Source organism: Mus musculus, chromosome 4 (assembly GCF_000001635.26).
Source record: "Mus musculus strain C57BL/6J chromosome 4, GRCm38.p6 C57BL/6J".
Lineage (NCBI taxonomy): Eukaryota > Metazoa > Chordata > Mammalia > Rodentia > Muridae > Mus > Mus musculus.
In genome coordinates, this window is record NC_000070.6 from 126,447,048 (window position 1) to 126,473,660 (window position 26,613).

Below are 26,613 nucleotides of genomic sequence, written 5' to 3' on the forward strand. Positions count from 1 at the left end.
TCAAACAAACAAACAACAACAAAAGGACATATTTCTCCTCTAGGGAAAAATGACCAAAATATAAAGTAAGTGTAACTTAAACTAGGTTTTGGGAGGCAGAGAGAATGTTAGGGGGAAGAATGGCAAAAGGAGCGTTCGGACATCCAAGCCAAGGGGAAGCAATCCGGGCAGAACCCAGCCAGAGAGGAGAGCACAGACAGGAGGAGCGGTCAAACTTTCCCTCCCTACCAAGGAATCTGCTAGATTGCCTGTTATATAATCCACTCGTGAAGCTCAGAGAGTGTGGCAGTTTGCCCACGTTGGTTGACTGGTGGAAGGACTGAGGTTGGGTTCTGTTTCAGGACAAGCAATTCTGTAGTAGGCTTATTAAGTGAACCACACAGGACAGAGCTGAAAGGTTAAAAAGTATGAGGCCTGAGAGCCCTTTCCTACTGAACGAGACCAGTGATGTTATGTTGCTTTAAAAAAAAAAAGTCTGATTTATTAACCTATTCACCAAAGATTTGGGAGACTGGTGACGGCTCCGGAGGGTGTATGGCAGAAGGTGCTTTCACAAAGCCTGACGACTCAGTCCTATCCCCAGAACTCATTCATCAAATAAAACAACCTATTCCTCGAGTTATACTACGGCACAAATGCATGTACACACACACACACACACACACACACAGAGTGAGTGAGTAAATAAATAAATAAATGTTTGAAAAGTTCCTTGAGAAGAAAGATTAGAAGAGATAATCAAGGCACCTGCAGAAGGGAGAGAGGACAAACAGGTGCTGCTGAGACTTCTAGGACTGGTTTCAGATTACAGTACCATATTATAGTAATGGGCGATGGCCAAGGCAACCAGAAAGAGTAAAAGACAGACAGACAGACAGACAGACAGACAGACAGACAGACAGACGGGGACAGAAAATCTTAAAACTACCAAGCATCCCTGGTAATGACAAACGTAAAGTGAGAGGAGAATGTGTCTGGAAGTCAAAGGAAGGAGGGACAGAAGCAGACCCTCAGCCTGAGCTGGTGGAGGAGAAAAGTAGACAAGATGGAGGGAGACAGGCTAAGGCTAAGCGTGCATACAGAATATGAAAACAATGCTTTCAAAAGAAGAAAAGCAATAGAAAAAAAATGCTTACAGACATTGCAAAATGGTTGCAATGGGCTTTAGAACAGTTCATCTGCAGATGCTCAGAGGCACCAGGACTGGCTGGGAACAAAAGCCAAGCAGGGAAGCAAAGGACCAGCATGGTCTGAGGCGGGAGGAGAAGGGAGGACAACTGAGGAAGAGACTTTCAGAGCCATTCATAAAATAAAAACAAGGAAATGAGGAAATGTCGAAAAAAAGTCCATGCTTCTTAGCAGAATCACCTCAGCTGGAGCTCATAATGTCCTAATAAATAACACAGTCCCAAATGACAGCCATCTGGCCTGATCCTTCTCTGTATCCAGCTACCTCAGCATGCCAGGAAGATGCTGTCATGGGGCATCCTGGGAAATGTGATGGCGTGTGAACAGGTAAGCAAAGCGGAACAACTCAATAGTTCACACAGAATATTTCTCTGATTTAAGAACATAAACAACAAACAAAAAAACCCACTGACATTAATGGCCATCTCTGGGGAAAGCCAGATCTCCCCACTGACTCCACCCTAGAGGTCCTGAGAGGGCTACTGTGAAATGAATCCTATTGTTATTATCACTGTCCCAGGAGAACTGTACCATACACTGGCGTCTTCCCGGGCAGGATGACGATAATGAGCTGCAGTCCTGAGTAGGTGTTCTTGAGATGCCGGAACATGGGCTCCACGCTGTCTGCCCCCTGTGCGTATTTGCAGAAGCATGGCTGACCCTGGATGGGCATCCCTGCATCCTTGGAAATCTTCCGAAGCTGGTCTGTGAAGTTCCTGTAGCACAAACATGGTCATGGCAGGAGGTAAGAAATCCCACTCCATCTGATGAACCTAATCTTGGGAGATTCTAACATGAGGGGCCCAACCACAGCTGATGTAAAAAGTACATTTATAGTACAGTTAAAACAGGGCAGTTTGTTCAACTAAAGAGAATGAACACCAAGGGAACTGAAGATTCTAGTCATGGGGCTTGCGGGAAATCTCAGTGAAGAGATAGCCTAGACACAACAAACCCCCTGCCTAGGCTGAGACCTGTGGATGCCTGTACTTCATTACACGCCCAGAGGGAAAAAACAGACAGATGTGTAAGTGTACAGATGAGGGTCTACCAGTGGTGAAAGCAGAGGGGCTCAAGGAAAAGTCCAACTCCTCCTCCTTCCCCACTGGCTCACTAAGGAAAAGAGCCAATTATTAAGCACACTTCATTCCTCTGACTAGGTTTTATCCTGAGAGAAGCAACAGAGTGGTAAAGAGGGATGTAATACAGAAAAAAATAATGAAGCTACCATAATTATACAAAAATGTGTGGCAAACAATTTAATTTGTAAAAGTCTTATTACTTGAAGCAAAAACAATCAACAGTAGAGTGTGCGCCTAGAGTGGACAGGCCACGGAGTCACACTCAGCACTGATAAACTTAGTAATTGATAAAAGCAGTGATTTGCAAAAAGAACAGAAATGAGTGTTTCAAAAATATGTACCACATATCTATCAATGACAGTTCAGGAAGTATTTTTCACAGACTTAAAAATAGGTAAGGTAAAGCCAGGCGTGGTGGTGCACGCCTTTAATCCCAGCACTTGGGAGGCAGAGGCAGGTGAATTTCTGAGTTCAAGGCCAGCCTGGTTTACAGAGTGAGTTCTAGGATAGCCAGGACTAAACAGAGAAACCCTGTCTCAAAAAAACAAAAAAAAGGTAAGGTAGATATAGTATATTTTATACAAATTTAAAATCATATATACATAAAAAAAAAGATAAAAAGATTCATGGTAGCAACTGCGCCGGAAGAGAAGAACGGAAGTAGAATGCGGGATATCAATAATGTCAAACTTTTTGTTTGTTTGTATATTTAAGACAAAGTGCCTCTGTATACCAGTCCTAGCTGTCCTGGACTGGACTCAAACTCATAGAAATCCTCCTGCCTCGCTTCCTGCATGCTGGGATTAAAAGTGTGTCCCACCATGCCCAGTTTTTTTTTTTTAAATGAAGTAAATATGATAAAACTCTGGCTGTTGACTGTGCATGTAGACTCTATAATCTCTGTTGTTTGTTTCTGTTGTTGTTGTTGTTGTTGTGCTGGCTAACTTTTCATCAGCTTAACAAAAAAAGCTAGAGCCATTTAAAAGAAGGGACGCTCAACTGAGAAACTGCCTCCTTAAGAGTCATCTGCAGAAAACTATAAGGCATTTTCTCAATCAGTGATTGATGCAGAGGTCCCAGGCCAAGTGGGTGGTGCTACCCTCAGGCAGTATGATCCTCTGGTGCATAAGAAAGCAGGCTGAGCAAGCCAGGAAGAGCAAGCCAGTGAGCACCCCCCACCCCCACCCCCCAAGGTTTCTACTACAGTTCCTGCCTCCAGGCTCCTGTCTTGAATTCCTGCCCTGACTTCCCTCAGTGATGACTGTAAGCAAAATAAACCCTTTCCTTAGTTGTTTGTGGTCATGGTGTTTTATCACAGCAAGAGAAACCCAAGACTATTATTTTGGTTTTAGAGACACTATATAGGCCTGGCTGGCCTGGAATTCACTGCATGCTGTCCCAGATGGCCTCAAAGAGGAGGCAGTTTTGGCATTTTGAGTGCTGAGGTTACAGGTATGAGACATCATGGCAGTCTAACTATATTACTGAAAAAAAAATTTGTTAAACAAACAAACAAAAAACCAAACTAATAAATAACATTCCAAAAACTAGAACCTGTAGGTCTCAAGGCATGCATGCACTCATAAGCCCAACAATGAGAGACTGAGCCAAGGCCACCACGAGTTCAAGACTAGCCTGAGAGGTACAAGTTGACACTCCATTCCAAAAATGCTGTGTCAACACTCTCACTCAAAAAATTAAATAAAAACAAACACAGAAATGAGTGAATTAATACTCACTACAAGCTAACCATTGCTTCCTATAAATAAGTGATGGGGCTTTGATGGACTGCTAAAGATATTTCTTTCTTTACACTGCTTCATATACAACTGTAGCTACCAAACATCAATCAAATTTTGTTTTACCAGATTTCATTAATAATGGGTCTTTACTTCAAGAAATGGGTATTCCTCTCTTCCCTCCACTACCACAGTATGATTGGAATACTGTGTCTGCTGCTAGGAACGAAAACATATTGAGATATCTAGAATGTGCAAGGCGGTACACTAACAGACACACCAATGGTGATAAAGACAGACAAAAAATTAATAGGATTGAATTCGTTTATCCATCATTGACAAATTTCTCCATGACCACAGTAGCCTCCATCTCTCCCTATGTTCTTGGTGACAAGGAGGCTTTCCCTATGATCTGAGTCGTGTGTCCTCCTCAATACTTAAAGAGTATTTGCTTCATTTACTTTCCAAGTTTTCTAAGTTCTATTTCTAATTTCTACTTTCTAGGCACAGTTCTCCTCTACAGCCATGGCTGAAAACTCAGGAATCCTTATCTTTGATCCAGAACCATGCATTAAAATAGTTAACACTCATACACGAGCCAGTTTTTAAAAAATCCCCTATATGTATCAGCCACTAAGAAAAAAAAAGGTGCCTGATGCATTGAACTCCTCCAAACCTGAGAGAATAGGTTTATCAGTTCCTGGTAAACCTCAAAGGCCAAAGCTATAGATAATTCAAACAAAAACAAAGCCAGTACCAATACCAACAACGTCCCCCCGCACCCCAAGAACAAACAAAGTAGACCAGGGCAGGACAAAGAAGGAGGAAAAGATCAGCCCATTAATGAGGTGACTGCTGCTGGACAGCCGAGAGCTGGGAGCCCCTCCAGGACTCTTAGGGACCGTCCACACAAGGCCACATCAGACACAACAACAGCAGCCTTCAGGACTCTTAGGGACCATCCACACAAGGCCAGACCAGACACAACAACAGCCTAGACTGAATCTAAAGAATCCAGGAAAGGAGACCAAAGGACAAACAAGGAAACAAGGAATTACAGCTATGAGGTGGTGGCTAGCTGCATGCCTGTGTAAGAGAAGGGAGGGCCCGGGCCTGGATTCAGAGGGTTGCTGATAGAAGTGATTCTTATAAAGACATCAAAGGCACAAATCTCCATTACCTTTGTCAACACCAAACCGCTAACTTCCTCATTACAGAATACAATAAAGAATACAATAATGATCACAGCCACAGAACCCCCACTTAAAAAGACCTCAGAAACTGAACCATTATCTTTTATGTGTATGCACTTTTTGGTGTTTTAAGATAAATCAATAAAACTTTAAAAGCATAAAGACTACAGGAAAAGTGTCAAGTGACTTTTCTACTTATTTATTTCCCCACTCAGGCTGTTACCTCTTTAATCTGTTTCATTAAGCTACTTGGCAATACCTTTGCTTCCTTGCTGCCACCTACACCCAGGCTCTCAGTGATGATGAGTGGCCTAAGTTCATGTGCACCTACAGCATCAATCAGATCACTTGGATCTGACTTAACAATGCTGCTGACCACAGCTCAAAGGACCTGCTGTTGGTGTTTTACAGAAACACACACACACACACTCACACTCTCTCACAAACACATACACACACACACACTCTCACACTCACTCTCTCTCTCTCTCACACACACACACAGATCTGATTTGATCTTAACTCTGAACCTTTCTGATCTGTACACTTTGGACAAGCCTCAGTCCCTAAAATATTACCACATATGGTGATTTGAGTGAGAATGGCCCCCACAGGCTCATAGTTCTGAACGCTTGGTCTCCAGTTGGTAAAGGTATCTGGGAAGGAATAGAAGGGTAGCCTTGATGGACGAGGGGTGTCTCTGGAGGTGGGCTCTGAGGTTTCTGAAGACCACTACATTCTCAGTGTCATGCTTGTGGACCAGATGTGAGCTCGCAGCTACTGCTTCATGCCTGCCTACCTGCTGCCCCACTGTGGTCATGATGGTCATGGACTCACCATCTGGACCTCTAAAGCCCAGTAAACCTTTTGTTTTATTAGTTGCCTTGGTTGTGGTGTTTCATCACAGCTATAGAAAAGCAACTAAAACACCATCTACTCACTATCAAGATGAAAGAAAGTACATTAGTCACTTACATGTAATGTTAGCATAAATATTATAGTTATTACCACTGCTATTTATTACCAATTATGACAATTAGAACAATAAAATGACTCAGGCCTGCCCTAGGAGAGTCATACCCTAAAAATTCATCTCTGAAATACCTATGGCTCCTGAACTCATCTGACCACATACAGACAGAAAAGAATAGGCAGACACGTAAGTCAGAAACGACAATGTAAAAGAGTTAAAAGAGGAAAGGCAGATCGCCGGTCAGTTCTGGCACCTAGAGGTTGCTCTGGGATCCTTCCCACTCACCCAACCCCAACTCCAACCCCAACCCAACCCCTACCCTCTACCATCCTTACTTGAGCACCTCTTCTCGACACTGTTTCTGGGGTGCGAAGCAGGCGATGGCCCAGACTTTGATCTCAATCCCATTGTAGAACTGTTTCCCGCGCATGTCCCAGACACCTTGGTTGGGCGTAGCAATGGCCCGGTTCTAGGGATAGGCAGAGGGGGCGCCCAGGTGAGCCTCAGTAGAGCCTTGTGAGGAGGGAACCAATGCCCCTGAGCTGTACAGCCCAACTACCCCCATATACCCCAGAGACTTTGTCTGGCCCTGACCCTGCTCACCCGGCCGCCATACTGCAAGATGGGCGCCGGCAGCACACGTCCTGTCACCTCCGTCATGTCATCCTTCACTTTGATTCCAAATTCCTGGATGTAGGGATCCAGGTTGTAGCTAGCATTCTTCATCTGCAGGGCAAAAGAAGGAGATCTCATGAGACCAGCAGCTTGGCAATACTGCTCCTGTTCTGGGTCCCAAGGAGAGAGCCCGGGAGAGAAAAATAGCCCTTAAAAGGGGGTGGAAGAACTAGAAGATGAAGGGAGGGGAAGTGGAAATGGGGGTTGTTATAAAGGAGAGAAAAAGAGAAAGAAGTAGCTAATAGCCCAAGAAGCAAGAACAGCCCTGCAAAGTCCCAGACAATAAAACTAGACTTGGGTTTTTCTGAAGGAAGGTCTTACTAGACTGACCATTAAAGCATCTATGCTACTAAGGGCCCCGAAGTCTCAGTGAACAGCAGCACGCATTGCTCAGCAGTCCTACTGACCAGGCGGCTGATCTCCTCCTGTCTGTCTGGGGCCGACCTAGCTGTAGCCTTTATCATGGTTGAAGTCTGGTTGTCAGTCAGCTTCTTAATGCACCGCTGCCCAGCCACAATGTTACAGACCTGAGGAAACGAGACAGACGAGTAGTTATGGCCTGAACACAGCCTATGCCTCGACAGTATTTTAGCTATCAACTATGGGAAAAGAATTACAGAACCCTCTCTGTAAAAATACACTGTGACCAAAAGTTTGGAATCCAGGGTGGATCTATGATCAGGTCTCATATGTTAAATGAGAATAATTACAATCCTATAGGGTGTCTAGAGATTAAATGCAGCACTTAAAGAACTGAGCACAATTCTGAAACACTGCGCTCAGTAAATTACAGCACACATTATTATTTACCCAAGGACTAAGTACACGGATCTTTTGAATATTAAAGTCCCAGTATACTATAAGCAAATCAGATTCCTATGGCAGCTTTCCAGTGGAAGAAGGAAGCTAGCTGCTCCATCTGCAACCAACTGAGAGGAACAGAGATGGCTAAAAGTTCTTGAGCCCCAAGGTATCAAAGTACATGAATCACTATTTCCTTCTGTCTTTTGTGTGTTGGGGAGGACAGGCATACACGGGGTATGTTCAGAGACTGAACTCAGGGCCTCGTGCATCCTAGGCAAGAAATCTACCAACTGAGCAGTGTCTCCAGCCAGACATCACTGCTTCTATTGGTTGGCAGTGTTCTCTGTTAGTATGATGAACATCCTGCTACTTGGCTCCTGTCCTGCGCTCAAGATGAAGATCAAAATAATGCCTAGTGACAACTAAGACCTTGGCTTCTAATCAGGACACAGAGACTGGAAAGCTTAAAACAGAGGGGAAAACCAATTGCTTTCAGAAGGCTTATGTTTGAAGTGCAGCTTTGTAATTCTAAATGATGTAACTTTGGGCTAGTCTCTTTTGTTTGTTTGTTTGAGACAGGGTTTCTCTGTGCAGCCCTGGCTATCCTGGAACTCAGTCTGTAGATCAGGCTGATCTTGAACTCACAGAGATCCGCTGGGCTAGGCAGTTAACTGCTTTGAGACTCAACTTCTTTCACCTCAGCTCCGATTAAAAACAAATAAAAATCCTTCCTGAGGATGTAGCTGCTTCTGCAAGGTCAGTCAGTCAGTCTGTCAGTCAGTCTGTCAGTCAGTCTGTCAGTCAGTCTGCATGCACTGCCTTTAGTTCTAGCTCCATGGATTCACAGTAAACTCCGGGAAGGACAGCCAGGCCAAGGTCACCTGCTTCTAAATTCCACATTTCAAAGGATTCACTGCACACCCAGAACTGTTGTGAAGCTTATGGCACTCAGTAGCTTAGCTTCAAAACCAGCACTGCCAGAAAATGAAGAGGAATGTGGAGAAACCGGAACTCTGCCCACTGCTGGTGGGATTACAAGCCGGGGAAGCTGCTGTGGAAAACGGCACTGTGATTCCTCGGTACTGTGATTCCTCGCTCCATCACATATACAATTACCATATGAGCCGGCAACTCCACTTCTGGCTATGTACTCAAAAGGAGAGAACGGGTTTGTACAGCTTTGTTCCTAGCAGTGTTATTTTCATGACTGCTATTCATCAGCACTAGAAAATATGAGCCAAATGTGGTATACACATACAGACTGTATTATGCCTTAAAGGGGGAATCCCAACATACCACGACATGGGTAACCTTGAGGACACGATACTAAGTAAAATGAGCCAGTCAAAGAGGCTGCGTGGAGAACCTAGAGAAGCAGTCAGTTCCCAGGGGGAGGAAGTAGAGCAAAGAGCGCCTAGGCAGGAGGTGGGAGGTCGGGCATTCACGGGTGTGCTTCACTTCCAGATGAGGAGTGGTGAGGGTCACACAACAGTGTGAAGACACTTAATGTCACAGAACTCGACACTCAATGCTTACAATGGTAACTTTCATGTTATACACAACTGACTACAAGGAAAAGATTAATGTTGGAATGAACCGACTTGACCATGATAGAGTCTAGTGATAGTCTCTCCGTGGCCTGAATGACTACAAGAAACTCAAAGACCTAGGTTGGCGGCACTGGCTGTTTTTAGTTCCTAGCTGAGAGGCTTCAAATACCCCATATTCTCTTACTTAAACGTGGATTCCTAGGAATAATGAAGGTAAAACCCACCTGACTAGAAACCGCAACCCTCGTTCACTGCCGACAGGACTGTAAAATGGGAGATGAGTCTGGGAGCACTTAGGACGTTACACAATTTTGTATAATGTCACTCTTACACATGTAAGCAAGAAAAATGAAATGAGTTCTGAGAAACAAGGAAATGAATGCATGCTTACGGCAATATTTTTTCTATCAGCCAAGAAGCGTAAGACAAATGACCATCAATGTTGAAGACACAAAATGATGTAGGCACAGATGAGAACAACACCCTGAGAGCAATGAGGATGAATCTTGGAACAATTATGTTAAGTGAAAGAAGTCAGTCACAGACAGGCCTGGTGGTTCATGTCTTTAATCCTACCATTCCAGAGACAGAGGCAGGTTTTCCGTGAGTTCAAGGCCAGCCTGGTCTATACAGCGAGCTCTAGGGCTGTTATACAGAGTAACCCTGTCTCCAAAAGCCAAAAGGAGGGCCTGGAGAGATGGCTCAGTGGTTAAGAACACTGGCTTCTCTTCCAGAAGTCCAAGGTTCAATTCCCTGCACCCACGTGGCAACACTTAACTGCCTGTAATTCCAGTTCTATGGGATCTGACACCCTCACACCTATGCACATTAAATAAATTACAAGGGAGAAGAAAAAAAGGAAGGAAGGAAGCCCCTTATAAAATGCACGGTTTGTTTCCATAAGCAGGCAAATCCAGAGCTGGAAAACAGTTCAATGTTACCAGCGGGAGAAGTACAAGCTTTCTTCCAGAGGTGATAAGACATCCTGGAATTAAACACTGGTGATTCTGCATAACTCTGATACACTAAGAACTACTGGGTTATACATTATTATATCTTTATGTCAATTATATCTTGATAAAGCCATTTTTTAAAAAATCTTCCACACAAGATTCAATAAATCTGGCCCTCCACCTCGTCCAGCACTGTCACCTATAACTCACTCTCCCGTCACATACTACAGCCCTCAGTCTGTCCCCAACAAGATCCAGACCATCTCCCTTTAGAAGCTGGTCCTCTTGCCTGGCAAGCTTGTCCCTTTAAGTCCCTGCTATTATTACAAGGATGGTGGCCATAATTTGGAACTCATATCAAATGTCTCCTAAAAGAGGCCACCCGTGACCCCATACCCTTCCTTCTATCCCTTGACCTGTAATATGTACAAGTTCCATGAGAAAGAAAAGACCCTTTCTTTCTCTCTCCTTATAATACTCTCTCTGTCCTGAGAGTATTGTTATCTTCTTGCTGATGGCTGCATTTTAAAGGTCTGTGAAGTACAAAGCCATGGAAATCTGGAGATTTAAAACTTTCCCAGAAGAGGGCATATTAACCACTGGGGCAACAGGATTTACATCACAGGTTTTCTCCAGAATAAGATAAAACTATATTTCCAGGTCACTCATTACCCCTAACTGCAGACAGCAGGAAAGAGAAATTAAGAGATAACATGTGTGTGAGTATCCGAAATCTCTGTCCTGACCAGTTGCAAAATAATAAATATAATAAGGCTGGGGTGTGGCTCCATTGGCACAGGCCTTGCCTAGCATGGGTAAAACCTTCGGTTCAGTCCCCAGGACCCTTAAGTGAGTGTGGTCGTGCATGCCTCGAATCTCAAACCCTAGAAGGAGAAAGGAGGATCGGAAGTTCAAGGTTGGGGGCTGGAGAGTTGGCTCAGCAGTTAAAAGCACACTGATTGTTCTTCCAGAGGTCCTGAGTTCAATTCCCAGCAACCACTTGGTGGCTCACAACCATCTGTAATGGGATCTGATGCCCTCTTCTGGTGTGTCTGAAGATAGTGACAGTGTACTCACATACATAAAATAAATAGATCTTTTTTTTTAAGTTCAATGTTATTCCTGTCTAAATGTGAGCTAAGGCCAGCCTGAGCTAGAGACATGTCTCAATCAACCAACCAACCAACCAGCCAGCCAGCCAACCAACCAATTAACCAAACAAACAAACAAACAAGCAAACAACCAGACAGAACAGACAGACAGCCAAACAACCAATTAACCAACCAACCAACCAACCAACCAACCAACCAACCAGCCAGCCAGACAGCCAGCCAAACAACCAACCAGCCAGACAGCCAAACAATCAATTAACCAACCAACCAACCAACCAGCCAGCCAGCCAAACAATCAATTAACCAACCAACCAACCAGCCAGCCAGCCAAACAACCAATTAACCAACCAACCAACCAACCAGCCAGCCAGCCAGCCAAACAATCAATTAACCAAACAAACAAACAACCAGCCAGCCTGCCAAACAACCAATTAACCAACCAACCAACCAACCAGCCAGCCAGCCAAACAATCAATTAACCAACTAAACAGCCAGCCAACCAACCAATTAACCAACCAAACAACCAAACAACCAACCAGCCAGCCAGCCAAACCAAACCAGTTAGCCAACCAACCAACCAACCAAACAAACAAACAAACACAGCTTGCCCTTCTGCCTAGCAGTCCTAGAAGATGAAAATAATGCCAGGAATAAGAAAAGAATTTAGCAAGTAGGAAGTCCATACTTCACATCAAAGCAACCTTAGACCTTCCTAGCACATCAACTTCTCAAACTTGAAAATAAGAAGAAGAGACTGTGACTGTCAGCTAAGCCACTCTCTGGCAGCCTTACCTCGAGGGGCAAATAGGTATGCTTCTGTTCTTGCCCAACTTGTAGGCAGGGCAGGTGAGGATACTTGAGCTGAAGGTTATATTTCTGCTTGAAATACTGTGCCACAGTGCACTCCACAGTCTGTCCACTCTCCAGCTGCAAGGGGAACCTGTTAGGAGGAAGGGAAGGAAGTATCATAATCCAGCATCAACCCCACCTCTCTACAGCCACCACCAAAGACCGCCTCAGGCCTCGCTTCATCCTCTTCCATCACTGGCGCTCATGGGAAAGCAAACATTACATGGCTTCACTGGAAAACCCAAAGATGATGGAGACATTCCACAAAAGCCAGCAATCTCGCTTATCTGTATTTCTAAAGCCTGAGTGGAATAGTTACTAAAAATAAGAGTCCAGCATAGCCTGGGATCAAAAAAGGGATCACAATACTTTATTTGTACAAACCCAACACTAATTGGGGGACCACGCATGTTTTATAATAAGGGTCCAAGGAAGAAACCAAGAGATTAAGAAGGGAAAAGTCATGGAGAAAATCAAACAATCTGGGGAGGTCAGGAAGAGGATGCTTATCTTCAAGGACAGACTAGAAAAGTCTTATTCTGACAGCATAGAAGGGAGTGGGCTGGAGAGCTTAGCCGTCGTCGTGACCATGCTTAGCAATGCTGCCAACTTACGTCTGATGGCTAGCAGGGCGGCGGGTAACATTACACACGCGGTATTTCCTCTTCATCTGTCCACAGTGGGTCACTTCCACCTTCAGGCCTGAGATACACACACTGCTTGTTAAGGTTGAAACAGATTGCTCATGTTCCCTCACTTGGCCTTTCCCAGAGGGATTTCCTCTCAGGGTTAGAGAGAGCAGCGCTTTCCCCTCCCCACTCGGGTGGGTCCTCACCTTTTATCTCCTTGGTAAACCGAACACGCTGGGAATCCGTGAGGGGCTTGGGTTGTTCGTCTATGTTCCTGATGTCCAGGACCTCACACATGAACTCAATCACTGGCTGTGCTTTGTAGAAGGCAGTGGCTGAGACTGTGGGGACAGGGTAGGGATAGCATGGCTCAGATTCTTTCAGAAAAAAATAAATGAAGGCATTACAATTTATATTCTCTTCTTTGTAGGGCACCAGGATAGGGACGGGGCGTGGGGGGTGGGGGGAGCTACAGGAATTAGAAGAGGGGTGTGGTTGCAGAGTCGGGAGGGATGAGGCTGGGAGTGTGGTGGCTGGATTTAGGGCCCCTGGCTCCAGCTCTCCCCACTCACCATCAATGTTGAGCATCATCTTCCACATGGCAGGGCGCACAGACTGGTGAAAGCCGAACCAGACCTCGCGCCCACCCCCCAGCGGGTGGTAGTAGCCCTCAGGCGGTGAGAAGAAGGAGCGGCCCACAGGGGTGTACCTGGCAGGGACAGGCAGAGAACTGGTCCCTCGGGCACAGGCCCCCACCCTGTGAGGCATCCTGGGCACGGAGGAGCCCTGGCCTGGAAGGCAGGACACCAGGGCTTTAATGCCAGCTCTGTTCTTGGGCCAATAGTAAGACTGACCTTGTAAAAGTTTCTACCTTTCTCTCTGCCCTGGAGAGATAGATGGAGTGAGGCCAAAAATGGTATCTAAGGATGGGGCCAGGGGTCTAACCATCTAAGTATGTGTATGTGTATATACTTGCCTGACACATGCATGGTAGGCCTTCAGTTCCTTTTTCCCAATGACACACTGAGGGACCTTAATACATGCTCACTCCCTCCTCCCCCAACAGCAGTTTTACCAACACTGTCGCTTAGATAATAACTATACTCAGTACCTCATAGATGCCAGGTGCCTCATGGCCACATCCAGGGCTTGCACAGACTCCAGGGGCACAGGGATCTGGCCACTGACCAAGGCTTCATGCAGCATGCGCCAGCTCACAATGGCTAGCCACTTGATGGAGACCTTAAAAATTCTATCCTTCCCCTCCCCGGGGATTGTCACCTCAAAGTCAACCTTCAAGATAGGAGAAAGGAAAGGATTACTATCACACTGCCACAGACTAGTCTTCCCGGCTAGTCACTGTCTCCCACTCCACAAGCTGCCAAAGGGCTCACACTAAAAACCCCAGAATAGGGCTGGTGAGATGGCTCAGCAGCTAAGAGCACTGACTGCTCTTCCGAAGGTCCTAAGTTCAAATCCCAGCAACCACATGGTGGCTCACAACCACCCGTAATGAGATCTGACACCCTCTTCTGATGCGCCTGAAGACAGCTACAGTGTACTTATGAATAATAATAAATAAATCTTAAATTAAAAAAGAAAAAAAACCCAGAATAAAAACCCACACCCAATCTCCACAGATGATGCCCCAGTGCTTCTGGCCTCCTTAATCTAGAAGGAAATTCTTTGGGTCTTTCTATTTTATTTTATTTTATTTTTACGTCTAATCTAATCTCACTGTTTAGGGATAGGCACACAGTAAGCATCTACCCTGACTCATCATGCCCCAAAATATACTTTTCCACACAAAAGAAAAGAAGGCTCGCTGGACTCACAGACTCCAGGTGGGCTTCCCTGGGCTCACAGACCTAGCGCCATCCCTGGCCTTACCCTCTCATTGCCAATGGGCAGTGCTGTGACCGTGTAAATATTCTTCTTTCCATCATACACAGGCTTGCGATCCCCAAAGATCTGCGGTTTGAAATGCTGGACCATGTATTCCACCACCTCCCTGCAGAAGACAGGCGTGGCATGTGGAAGCTGAGAGTATCATGTCAGGCTTTTGCAAGCCCTTCAAAATCGAGGCACTGTCCCATGTATTATGCTGCTTTCTATTGTCTACTCCTCGGCAGTATGCCAAAAGCCTCAACATTCCTATCAACCGGCAGGTCTGATTAAAGTCATCTTCTGATTTGTAGTCTACAGTGTAGCTTAAAACCCACACTTCTCACAACCTAGGGTGACACTGTTGGCCCTCAGTTCACCAACACCCACAGAGACCTTCTGAGGGGGAAGCACCTGTTCTCAGGTCTATCCTGAACCTTCCACAACCTCTAATTCCCAGTCGGTCGAGCAAAAACAAAAGGAAAAAGAGCAAACGATCTGAGCTAGCCTAGAAATAATAAAATAAAGTGTAGAACAATCCCTCTCTCTGGGTCTCTAAACTCTTAGCAGTTTTCTCTCCATCATCACCTTGCTCTCATTCCCACACCTACGTTCTTCTGACACAGCCTCTAGGAATCCACAATGTCTCAATTTAAACTGCCTTGTGCCAGTGGCTCCACTCCTAGGACTTCTATCTTACAGATACATTCATGCATGGGTGAAAATATGTATCTTTATATAATACTTAACAGTTTCAATCTTGTTGCAAAGTTTAGACTCAACCTAAATATTCCACAATAGATCAAGAAAGTTATGCGGCCACCCCAAGGACTACCTAGGGCACTATGCAAAAGAATAAGGCAGATCTAAATAAACTAATATACGCTATTTTCCAATATATGTGGCTAAACAGAAAAAAATGGACAATATTGAACAAAGTATATAGTATTGTACATTAATATTATATGTGTTCATACATTACATATTGTATTGGCTGGTTTTGTGTGTCAACTTGACATAAGCTGGAGTTATCGCAGAGAAGGAAATGCCTCCATGAGATTCAGCTGTAAGGCATTTTCTCAATTAGTGATCAAGGGTGGGAGGGACCATTGTGGGTGGTGCCATCCCTGGGCTGGTAGTCCTGAGTTCTATAAGAGAACAGGCTGAGGAAGCCAGGAGAAGCAAGCCAGTAAGCAGCACCCCTCCGTGGCCTGTGCATCAGTTCCTGCTTTCTGACCTGCTTCAGTTCTAGTCCTGACTTCCTTGGTGATGAACAGCAATGTGGAAATGTAAGCTGAATAAACCCTTTCCTCCCCAACTTGTTTCTTGGTCGGGATGTTTGTGCAGGAATAGAAACCCTGACTATGACACGTATGTATACATAACATTAATGCACATATATTTTATTATATGTAATACTTGTACAAAATCAATGTGTATATGCATATACAATAATATGTAATAATGTAATATTATATGTGCTTGTTAAGAATATAATTAATAATTAATGATAATAGAAATTGATGATATATTACTATAGAATGTATTATATACTCATGACTATAATATTAATGTACATATATTAATGTATGCACGTACAGAAAAACATCTGAAAATACACTCAAGATTGTAGAAAAAAATGTTCAAGAACAATAATTTTTCACTGCTAATTCCTAGTTTTTAATTGTGAATATGACTTTCAAGTAATAATAAACCAATTTAATCTGCTTCTTATTCGACTAACCCCTCCAACTACACATTCCACAACATCCCCTGCAAGCAAGAACATCCATCCTGTTCTTATTCCCGCCATTTTGACCTTGCCTTTTAACTTCTTTCTCTACCAGCTCCTTTAGTAAGTCTCTAGTCTCTGTGCTCATGCACATCAGCAAATATTAGACTATGCTCCGTGCTACACTCCGTCTAGCCGGCATGCTTCCTCTTTTCCCTGTTTAATAAATTGGACTTGGTGCCACCTGCGGGCATCGCTTACCGGTTGACTCTGCGAGGACACTTATCCGGCTTGATGTCCACCTCGTAATGGTAAACGTCAATCTTAGGAATGTCCACCTCAAAGTAATTGGCCAGAAGCTTGATTGGTTTGCCCACAGTGCCAATGCCAGGCCGGCGGGGTGCCTGAAACACCTGCTGCAGGGGAGGCAGGTAGGCACCTGCCGCTGTGAAGACAAAGACGCCACTGAGGACAGAGTCTGGCAGTCTCCTACCGTGGTCAGACATGGCCCCTCAGACCAAGACCACTGGTCTCTTTCCAGTTTTCCTAACCCGGCAGGGGGCTTCCACTAGCTCAGACACTCACAGGCTCACTGGTTTTTCTGGTGGCTTATTTCTCTTTTATTTTTGTTTTAAACCTTTCTTCATTTAGGAAAATGTGTATCTGAAACCTCATCGAGTAAATGTGTAACGAGTTCCTATTGCATCAAGAAAAGTAGTTAAGTCTGTTTCCTAGTTTTACAAAACCTTTTCTTCCTTCTACACTAGACTGAGATAACTGTCTCTACCGGGCATCTGGCAGATGGAGAAGGTCCTATTCTGTGCTATGAGAGGCTTACTTCACTCATTACCATCCAGAGCACAAAATGGCACAGAACTTTGTGATTACACCCTCTGTTAATGTGGACAGGAGAATGACCCTAAGTAATCCAGGCTGGGAAGGGCAAGGCCGGTGCCTGAGAGAGGATTGAGACATGCAGTGGCTGGCTCTGGAGAGACATAAAGAAGAGAAGGGTTGAAGGACAGCATCTGCAGACTAAGAGGAGACTGCCAGGGTGGGAGAGAAGGTCGGATCTGGAGGACACAAGAGAAAACAGACAGGAAGGGGGTGGGGGAAAGGGTGCAGATAAGGCAAGGTAAGTTGGATTGGGGTACAGGGAAAAAACTATCAAGATGTAGAATGAAGAAACAGAAGGAAAGAAAAGCTCACATGAGGAAGAAAGCTGGAGGTTCTGGAAGGAGGAAGAGCAGTAAGAGGGGAGGCAGCAGGTCAGAAGGGGAATAAACAGCACTTTCCATTCTCCACAAATCTTTCCACACAGAGGGTCCAGACAGCAGAAAGGATCGATTCAGAACAGAAGGGGCCCTTGGGAAAGGCTAGCATAGGCCAGCTTTTCTCTCTCTCTCTCTCTCTCTCTCTCTCTCTCTCTCTCTCTCTCTCTCTGTGTGTGTGTGTGTGTGTGTGTGTGTGTGTGTGTGTGTGTTGACTAAGTGGGGCCTTTGTCCTCAGCTACTATTGTTCTTGCCTGCAGAAGACTAGCCCAGGTGGAAGAGGGATAAACTCAGAACCTCCCTTTACCAGAGCTCTGCTTTCATGGAAAGGACTGGGGGATGGGGCAGGGGTGGGAGGATACGGAGCATATCTTAGGGAGGGGGGTCAGGAAGAGCACCATTTTGTGGGAGGTGCACACTTTCCAAAGCTGAAGGACTTGACTCCCTCTAACCACCTGTCAAATCAGCCCCAGCCCCTTTCCACAGAGGAGCATGCAAGTCCAGCCCAAAGAACTCAGCGGCAAAGGAACTAAACTAGTCACACCTATCCCAGAAAGAGCTGAGCGGACACTGCGCACAAGCCCACTAACAAACACCCCTCTCACATCCTAGCTCTTTAAAGTTTACTGTTGCACATACACTCACCATCCTCAGCTCAGTGTTTCAAAAAGAGGACCATACTTGACCTAGTCACAGCTCAAGCTAATGCCGGGCACAAAGACAGGTACTTAGTATACCCATATGAAATGAATGACCAAGTCTACCCATAGGCACACCACAAGAGTACACAACTACACAACCACACTCGCAACGGTCCCGAACGAACAATCATAAACTCTGCATTGGAGAAGCACTTGCCCCCTTTCGGATAGATCTTTCCCTTTCCCAAGTTCTAGGATCCCATTCACCTTTTGCCTCCTAAACTGAAAAAAATCAGTTGAAATTCTGGGAGAAAGACATCCCTCTAGAACCAAGGGCAAAGCAGAAATTATAGGGTGTGAGTTGAGACAGACACTCCCCTCAGGGCGCTCTCCACCCCAGAAATGGACAGTACACCAGTGCCAGCCCAAGAGCACTCTCCTGTCCAGGATTCAGGGAAAACGGAGAACACATCTCCACTTCATCCCCAAACTAGGAAAGAAGGCATGAGGAAACAACTACCTCTCTGCCATTCTGTCCCCAGGAAAGCTGCACAGCTGTACAGTCTCTACTCCCCAACCTCGCCCTGCCCCCAGCTTTTAGTCTGAGAAAGGAAGACACTTCCCCTCAGACCCAGACAGGGACAGACGGCCACTTTGTGATGCAGATGAGGGCCCCAGCACAGAGGACAAAGCTCCAGCCTAGGGGGAAAGGGGCGGGGCCCTTCCCTGCAGACAAAAGCAAGAAGGGAGGGGCCCTGAAAATGACACTCCCCCTCCCCCATCCCCTACAAGCACTGAGAAGGAAAAGTAACCGAGCTCAAGGCCCAGGCTCAGGATTCCTCCCCAGCGACTCAGGGGCTCACACATCTTCTAAAGAAGCCAGCCGACTACTCAGAGGGCGTGTACCCTCGGTCAATCAGGTGGTGGGCAAGCAAGGACTGAGGCCGATCTCTCGAAAAATATCTGTCCACAAACATTAACCACCCACATGCATAGACACAAATTACAGAATAGGCACATGAGTTTAACCATATGCTCACACTTGAATGATCTGAGTCAATTAATAAACATGCTCTCTGTGTCAGGCCCTCCAGACGCCAAGCAACTGCTGCACTGTCACACAGATAAGTCGGACAGCACCTCTACCCTCAAGGCACTCTCAGGCCAGGCCATGCCCGAACACACCAGTTCACTGAAGGCACATCTGGACGTGAGCAACAGTGTTTTGAGTCTTCTCAGAATACTCCAGCACCTTCCAAAAGAACAGCAGTCCAGCCCCAGAAGGAAACAGCTATGGGGTCCCTCCATCAGAGTTCCCAGCCTGAATTTTAATTCCGTCTTTTGATGACGCCACTAGCATTTTCCCAATGATCCAGCTGACTCCAGTTCTCCAGCCCTTCACCTGGCAGCTTCCTTCTGTCCTGTAACAAACAAGCCCCCTTTCTTCATCACCCCAGAACCCATCAGACACTCGTCAGGATAAAACCATTAGCAATTCAGGACATAAGCTTTCGTCAGTCTGTCTGGACGTGGGTCCTACTCTATAGTCCCCGGGTTTGTTGGTAGTAGTTTCCAACCTAGAAAATAAGGATTTACACTCTACCTAACAAGGCTATCTGTGTTTGGGAAAATACAATCAGTACACATTACAGATCAGTTCCTCCTTGTGTGTGTGTGTGTGTGTATCCTCTAAATAGGAAAAGTAAGTTAGAGCTATTATCAGGTCAATGCTGCCCCACCCCCAACATCTTGCTTCTTTTTTCTTCTCTCTCTCCCTCTTCTCTCCCCTCTTTGGTTTTCTTTTTGTTGTTGTTGTTTTTGTTTGTTTGTTTGTTTGTTTTTTGGAGACACTGTCCTGGGACTCGCTCTGTAGACAAGGCTGACCTTGAATTCATTCATCTGCCTGCCTCTGCCTCCCCAGCGCTGGGATTAAAGGCGTGCGCCACCAGTGTGTCTGCCTAACAACTTGTTTCTATCAGGCAGACAAGCTTGGCAGCTTTGAGTCTAATGACATGCTCCTGACGTGGGAAAAGATCCACTAGGAAACAGGAGGCACAGGTATATAGAGAGATTATATTGTGATATAGAGTCAATTCATGGAAAAGGAGGGCACTATCTTCAGATTAAAAGCTCCCATCTCTTCTCAGGAGTGGTCTAGAAACTTGAAAAACATGTGGGCCTAGTTTCTCAGTGACCAACACTTTCCTAAGGCCTATCTTCTGAGAGAAGTAGCTCATAAAGCAAGGCTTTGGTCCCCGTCCATCCTCATGCAGCAGAAAATGCACTCTGGCAGTTGACCTCGACCCTTTCTTTGACAAACTGCTACTCCGGGGTTTAAGGACCAAGTGTCAGAGACCGCCCCCCACCCTTCCCCCAAGACAGAAGGCAATTCCCATTTGTACTACGCAAACAGAATCTGCGAGACTGCACACTCCTCCTAAACCCAGGGGCACAGGAGGGATACTCCAACAGCCACGCCCCCACCACATAGGGCAGCCCTTCAGGCTGGTACCTCCGCGCATGCTCCCGCGCCACCACTCAAGTCCCCAATCTAAGGGGGGAAATCCCTGGTCTAAATCCCCACCCACCGCCCCCTGACCCTCACCCCCGCTTCAGGCCCAGCTGGGCGGAGCTCAGAGGCCAGCCCCGGCGCCTACTCCCCAGAGACATTAGCTTAGCCCAGCCCAGCACGGCCGAGCCCCCGCCCCCCGACAGGCGGTAGTTCCAGGCCCATCTGTGTCGCCCCCCTCCTCTCCAGGACACCTGGAGCCCGCCCCCCTGCCACCTGCCGGGCCTCCCCATAGGCCTCCCCAGACCTCACGGAAGGACACCGTGCATTCAGGCCCTTCTCCCAGGTTACTTCTCACCCTCGGGACAGTATACTGCTTCCTAGGACAAACAGCCCGGGTCTCAGATCTTCACATGGTTCTCAGCCGGAACTGCATACAACCCCCTTCAAAATGGGCCCCCCATCCCCTGAGAGCCCCTCTCCTCACTCTGCAACCATGCTCTATGCCGCGAGAGCCTATAGGGCTTTGGAATACACACTGCTCCCAGTCCCCGAGGGCCCTTACCTGCTCCCGAGGGTCCCGCTTCCATCCCATATACCCGTGCGGAGGACAGGCGGCCGGGAGACTGAGGAGTCCAGCGTGAGGGGCCTAGGTACCTCGCACTTGCACTGCTCGGGCTCCCGGGCCGGGCTCGGCTCCCCCCCGAAGCCCGGCCGCTCGCGCTGTCGCCCCCGCAGCCTCCGTTGCCGCCGCCGCGGAGCCTGCAGCAGCTCCCCCTGCTAGCGCCCGAGTAGCTGCCAGTGCGCAGGCGCGACCGATGGGCCCATGGGGCGGACGGGAACGAGTCAAGCGGGGCGCTCGACGGCAACAAAGGCCAATGGAGAGGGGCGGGGGCGCGGGGACCGTGCAGCGGCCTCTGGCGGCCACTCGTAGCCGTGCAGCCTGGCGGGAGGGCTCCAGTGGCGGAGCCGCGCAGTGGCGTAAGAGGGGAGGGGCTGGGCGACACCCCTTCCCCGGCTGCAGCCTGGGGCCCTGTCTTTTCCCTAAACAGATCTCTGGAAACCTATCCACAGCCCCGCTATCAACACAGAGCCTGGCTCCCACCCATTCCCCGACCCTCTCCCCCTCCAACACCCAATCACTCAAAGGCCCTGCCTCCCACCTCTCCCAATCACCCTCACCCTTAAGTCTTGACTGCCTCTGCTAAGTCAGTCTTTCTGTGTCCCTAGTCGCTGATCTCATTAATGCCACCCACCCTTCCAGGCTGCGTGCCTGGCGCTGAGACCACAAATGTGTTAGAAACCTTGCCTATTCTGGCCGGTGTAACAGTTTTGACACTGACAGAGCTCTCTATCTGCAGGAAGCACCTGCCTCCACTTTTTCGTCTGCAGAACGTTTGCTCCTACCAAATCTCTTAATGACGTTTTGTGTCAAACCCCAAAGGCTAATTTCCTATTATTTCCCTGCAGCATCTGAAACTATATCTCTTCTTAAAAATTAAAAAAAAAAAAGACTTTCCTTGGCTTTCACATTTTCTTAAGTCTCCTAATGTCTGTCCTGAAGAGCTTTCTTCAGTGGCTCCTCTTGTTTTGTTCACTGTAGTGACCTGAATTTTATATTCTACTCTCCCCTTGCCTCTTCACAGCTTCATCCACTTTTAATGCCCAAATATCTATACGTTACCATGTTGCAGCTTCATATTTCCTACTGTCTGCTGGACAGCTCCAGCTGGATCTAACAATTCAAACTTAAGTCCAAACCTAACCCTTTCTTTTTCCCCTACAAAATACATATATTTGTCCTGTCTCAGTGAACTGCATCTCCATGCCAAAAATATCAGCTCCTGTCTCCCTTGTCTATTTGCTATATTCAACTGTGTCTTGACATGCTTACCTTATGAAGTGCTCTCAAAGCATTCCCTGTCATTCTCATAGTCTCTAGTGTGGGTACCCTTTTCTTACCTTGCCAGAAGCACCACAGCTAATTCCTTGATCGTCTCACATAACCTTCTCATTTGGTCTGCTGCACTGATGGGGTAATTACAGAGAGACCCAGCTCAAACGTAACTTACACACACACACACACACACACACACACACAAACGCACGCACACACACACACACACACACATTTTTTTGAGACAGGGTCTCACTATGTGCTCTTGGCTGGCCTGAGACTTGTTATATAGATCAGGTTAGCCTTCAAATCACAGTATTCAGTTTCTTCTGCCTCCCAGGTGCTGGAATGAAAGCTGGCCACCACCACTCCCAGCTTCTATGTATTTTCAATGTTCACCTTACATCAGATGCTATACAAAGGAGAAGGAGTTTAGGAGATGGATGATGTTCACACCTTACTAGTGAGATGAACTTAAAGACATTCATTTTAGTATGCCTAGCTTCCTTTCAGCTTGTGAGTTGCCTTCGGAGTGAGTCATAGGCCTTATGCTGAGTAAAAGGATGTATGTCTCAGGTGGGTGGGGTAGCGCAGGCCTTTATCCCAGCACTGATAAGGCAGAGGCAGGCAGAACTCTGTGAGTTCAAGGCCAGTCTGGTCTACTTAGTGTGAGTTCTGGGACATCCAAGACTACAGAGTGAGACCCTATCTCAAACAAACAAACAAACAAACAAACAAGCAAACAAACCTCTCTCTCTCTCTCTCTCTCTCTCTCTCTCTCTCTCTCTCTGTGTGTGTGTGTGTGTGTGTGTGTGTGTGTGTGTGTGTGTAATAACTTTTCAGATGATGCAGATATGGCTAAGCTGGGGGCCACACTAAGGACTAGTGCTCTCCAGGGACTAAGAAGAAAGCTCTAGAGCTGGCTTGTCTTGGCTTCAATCCTTAGCCTGCCACTCACTAATTATGCAACATTAGACAAACCATTTTGCTTTTCTGTTTCTCACTTTCCTCTTGTGTAAAATGGTGGTGCTGTAGTAGCTACATCATTGGCTGTTTTGAACATTACAAGAATTAATAAAACTTCAGAACAGAGCCCAAAGGGATGGGACCACAGGAGCAGCTGCTATCAGTCACTATCTGCCTCCCACACAATAAGTTCCTAAAAGATGGATCATATCAGATACATTTCTGCCTCATTCGCTGTTAAGCAAATATGTGCCTATGATAATTAGTAAATTTGGATTTAGCTGAATTAAATAGAGCATAGAGAAAACAAAAAACAACGTTTAGAAATAGCAAGACATTTGGCCTGAGTTAAGACCTTTGCCTGGGTTAAGTGAGTGGGAAGGAAAGCATTCCCCAAAAGCCTGAGTCTCCCTCTGAGTCTCCTTCTGTTAAGACTCAGCCTTATGTTTATTTTAAGGAAAGGAACTGATCACTCCTTTGACTGACCTCCAAAGGGTACAGTGGTGTCACACTCTGGCCCAGCTGTCAGAGTTTTTCTGCAGACAGACTGCCCCCACCATTATGATGCCCACCCCCATCTCAGCTAAGAAAAGGGGTAGAAGGAAATTCAGAGAGCACTTTGTTTTTCAGGCTGACACACTCAGGGTCTCTGGTTTTTAATTATTAAATTATGTTTTGTTTTGTGTGTTCACACCGTAGCATATATGTGGAAGTCAGAGGGCAATCTAGGTCACAGTTACCAATTTCAGGTCATGAAGCTCAGTGGTGGGTGCATCTTGCTGGCCACTCATTAGCTCTAAATATACATCCCTGGAACTCTACTGGCGCACTCTCTTCCCCATTCAACCCTTTCATTGTCCACTGCCAACACACAGAGGCCTACCATCTGTGGGTACCAGTCTACTCACCTTTCCTCTCACAACTTCTTAGAACTGAAATAGGAAGAATGACAGAAAAAAGAAAAGAAACAAACAAAACAAAAAACTGTATCCCCATCTGTGCTCTCCTCTTCTAAACATTAAAAACATTGTAGAATACAGGCACAGTGGTACGTGCCCATACTCCAGCACTCATGAGGGCAAGAGGATGAGAATCTGTTGAGCCCAGGAGTTTGCTACTAGCCTGGGCAACACAGTGAGAGACACCTGGGGTGGGGGGTGAGGGGAAGGGAAGGAGGGGGACAGGGAAAGAAACAGAAGGAGAGAGAGAGAGAATAGAATGAGAACAAAAAAAAGTAAATGGAAAATTCAAGGAAATCAGTAGTAATTGACTAGTTATAATTAAGAACAATGATGATAAACTATCCAGCTTGATCAAGAAATAAACAGGGAGATGTTTGTGATCTGTATTAGAAAGTGCATCTGATAAGAAACCATATCAAGTGATCTGATACAGCCACCAAACCCGGATGTTATTGTGGATGCTGGGAAGTGCTTGCTGACAGAAGCCTGATATGGCTGTCTCCTGAGAGGCTCTGCCAGAGCCTGACAAATACAGAGGAGGAAGCTCGCAGCCAACCATTGGACTGAGCTGGGGGGGCGGGGGGCTGGGGGGGTTCCTGATGGAGGATGGACTGAAGGAGCTGAGGAGGTTTGCAGCCCCATGGAGGGAGCAACAGTGCCACACACACACACACACACACACAGAGCTCCTGGGGATTGGACCACCAACCAAAGAATACACAGGGATCGGCACCCATGGTGCTGGCCACATATATGGCAGAAGATGGCCTTGTTGGACATCAGTGGGAGAAGAGGCCATCGGGCCTGAGAGTATTCAATGCCCCAGTGTAGGGGAATACCAGGGAGGGAGGATGGAAGTGGGTTGGTCGGGAAGCACCCTCAGAGAGTCAGGGGGAGGGGACTTTTGAAGGGGAGACCTGAAAAGGGAAAAAATATTTGAAATGTAAATAAAGAAAATATCCAAGAAAAAAATTAAAAATAAAAAAATTTTTAAAAAAGAAGCCATTAAAAAAAACAAACTAGTAAAGGAGAGAGACCAAACCCTCAATGCAAACACAAACTAAAAGCAGTAATGACTGCCGGGCTTGGTACTGCAGCCAAGCCTAAGCATCAGCCTTCCTCCTCCCCCAAATCTCTATACTCTAGACAAATAAAGATACAGACGAACAAAGATACAAGGATAGATTTGAGCTAACTCTACAATTCAGAAAAACAACACAGATGGCAATTTCAATGAAGCCTTCAGTATAATGACAGAAACACATGGGTGTGCCGTAAAAAGTGTAAGGAGATGAGTCTAATCCAGCCTAGGAGAATCAGGGTAAGTTTCCTAGAGGCATGAGAGAAATGAGCAGAAATTAACCAGGCAAAGGAGGGGTAAGTGAAAGGTGTCAGCAGAGGGTGCAAAGGTCAGAATCAGCACACACACCATGGGAACTATCAGCATTCCTAATGCTCTAACATAAAGACATAAGCAAAGCAGTAAGAAATACCCCTACCCCCTTGCCCCAGCCAGGGGAGGGGCTGACAAGGCAGCAGGAGCTGTCCCTGGTTCTGACACTCAGGCTGGAAATCAAATGACTCACACCAGAACTTTATGGCTTCTGTAACATACCTGCTCCCAACCCCCCGAACTCAGCCTGGCAGGATAGGAGAATCTAGACACGTTGGAAAGGCCACTTCTGGAAAGAACGGCCAAGTCCACGAACATTTTAGTCTAAGAACGATAGCTCTACTACTGAAATGGAGGGCCACTCTTCCCATTTGACTTCTCAGTAACAGCACTGGATGTCTCTGAAGGCCCCAGGGCTCAGCATCCCCAACTCTGAAACGCCCCAATCTGAGGACACGCACAGCACAGATCAGAATAGGTTCAGCATATGATGTTTAGTATATGAAAACCACACGTTTGTTATGTCAGATACCAGCACAAACAATTAGTTACCATACCAAAGAATGGGCGTAGGCAAAAAATAATAATAATAGTCAGAGAAAACCATCTAT

The 26,613-nt window shown here is 46.3% G+C and overlaps 1 protein-coding gene across 5 annotated transcripts in view; it reads right to left on the bottom strand.

Moving 5' to 3' along the window:
- Positions 1–21,660, bottom strand: part of Ago1 (argonaute RISC catalytic subunit 1) — a 33,696-nt gene extending 12,036 nt beyond the window's left edge. For 2 of the 5 annotated variants that reach the window (NM_153403.3, NM_001317173.1), the window contains exons 1-12: positions 21,350–21,536; positions 16,625–16,808; positions 14,638–14,758; positions 13,859–14,040; positions 13,320–13,456; positions 12,954–13,088; positions 12,733–12,820; positions 12,062–12,209; positions 7,258–7,377; positions 6,779–6,901; positions 6,511–6,644; positions 1,720–1,904 (exon numbers count right to left, since the gene is read on the bottom strand). In NM_153403.3, coding sequence (NP_700452.2) covers positions 1,720–1,904; positions 6,511–6,644; positions 6,779–6,901; positions 7,258–7,377; positions 12,062–12,209; positions 12,733–12,820; positions 12,954–13,088; positions 13,320–13,456; positions 13,859–14,040; positions 14,638–14,758; positions 16,625–16,808; positions 21,350–21,374 — 1,582 coding nt within the window. In that variant the 5' untranslated portion in view covers positions 21,375–21,536. Of the gene's footprint in view, positions 1–1,719; positions 1,905–6,510; positions 6,645–6,769; positions 6,902–7,257; positions 7,378–12,061; positions 12,210–12,732; positions 12,821–12,953; positions 13,089–13,319; positions 13,539–13,858; positions 14,041–14,637; positions 14,759–16,624; positions 16,809–21,349 lie in introns of all 5 variants that reach the window. The other 3 variants (XM_011240521.2, NM_001378879.1, NM_001317174.1) reach the window with 3 other exon arrangements.
- Between the last annotated feature and the right edge of the window lie 4,953 nt (positions 21,661–26,613).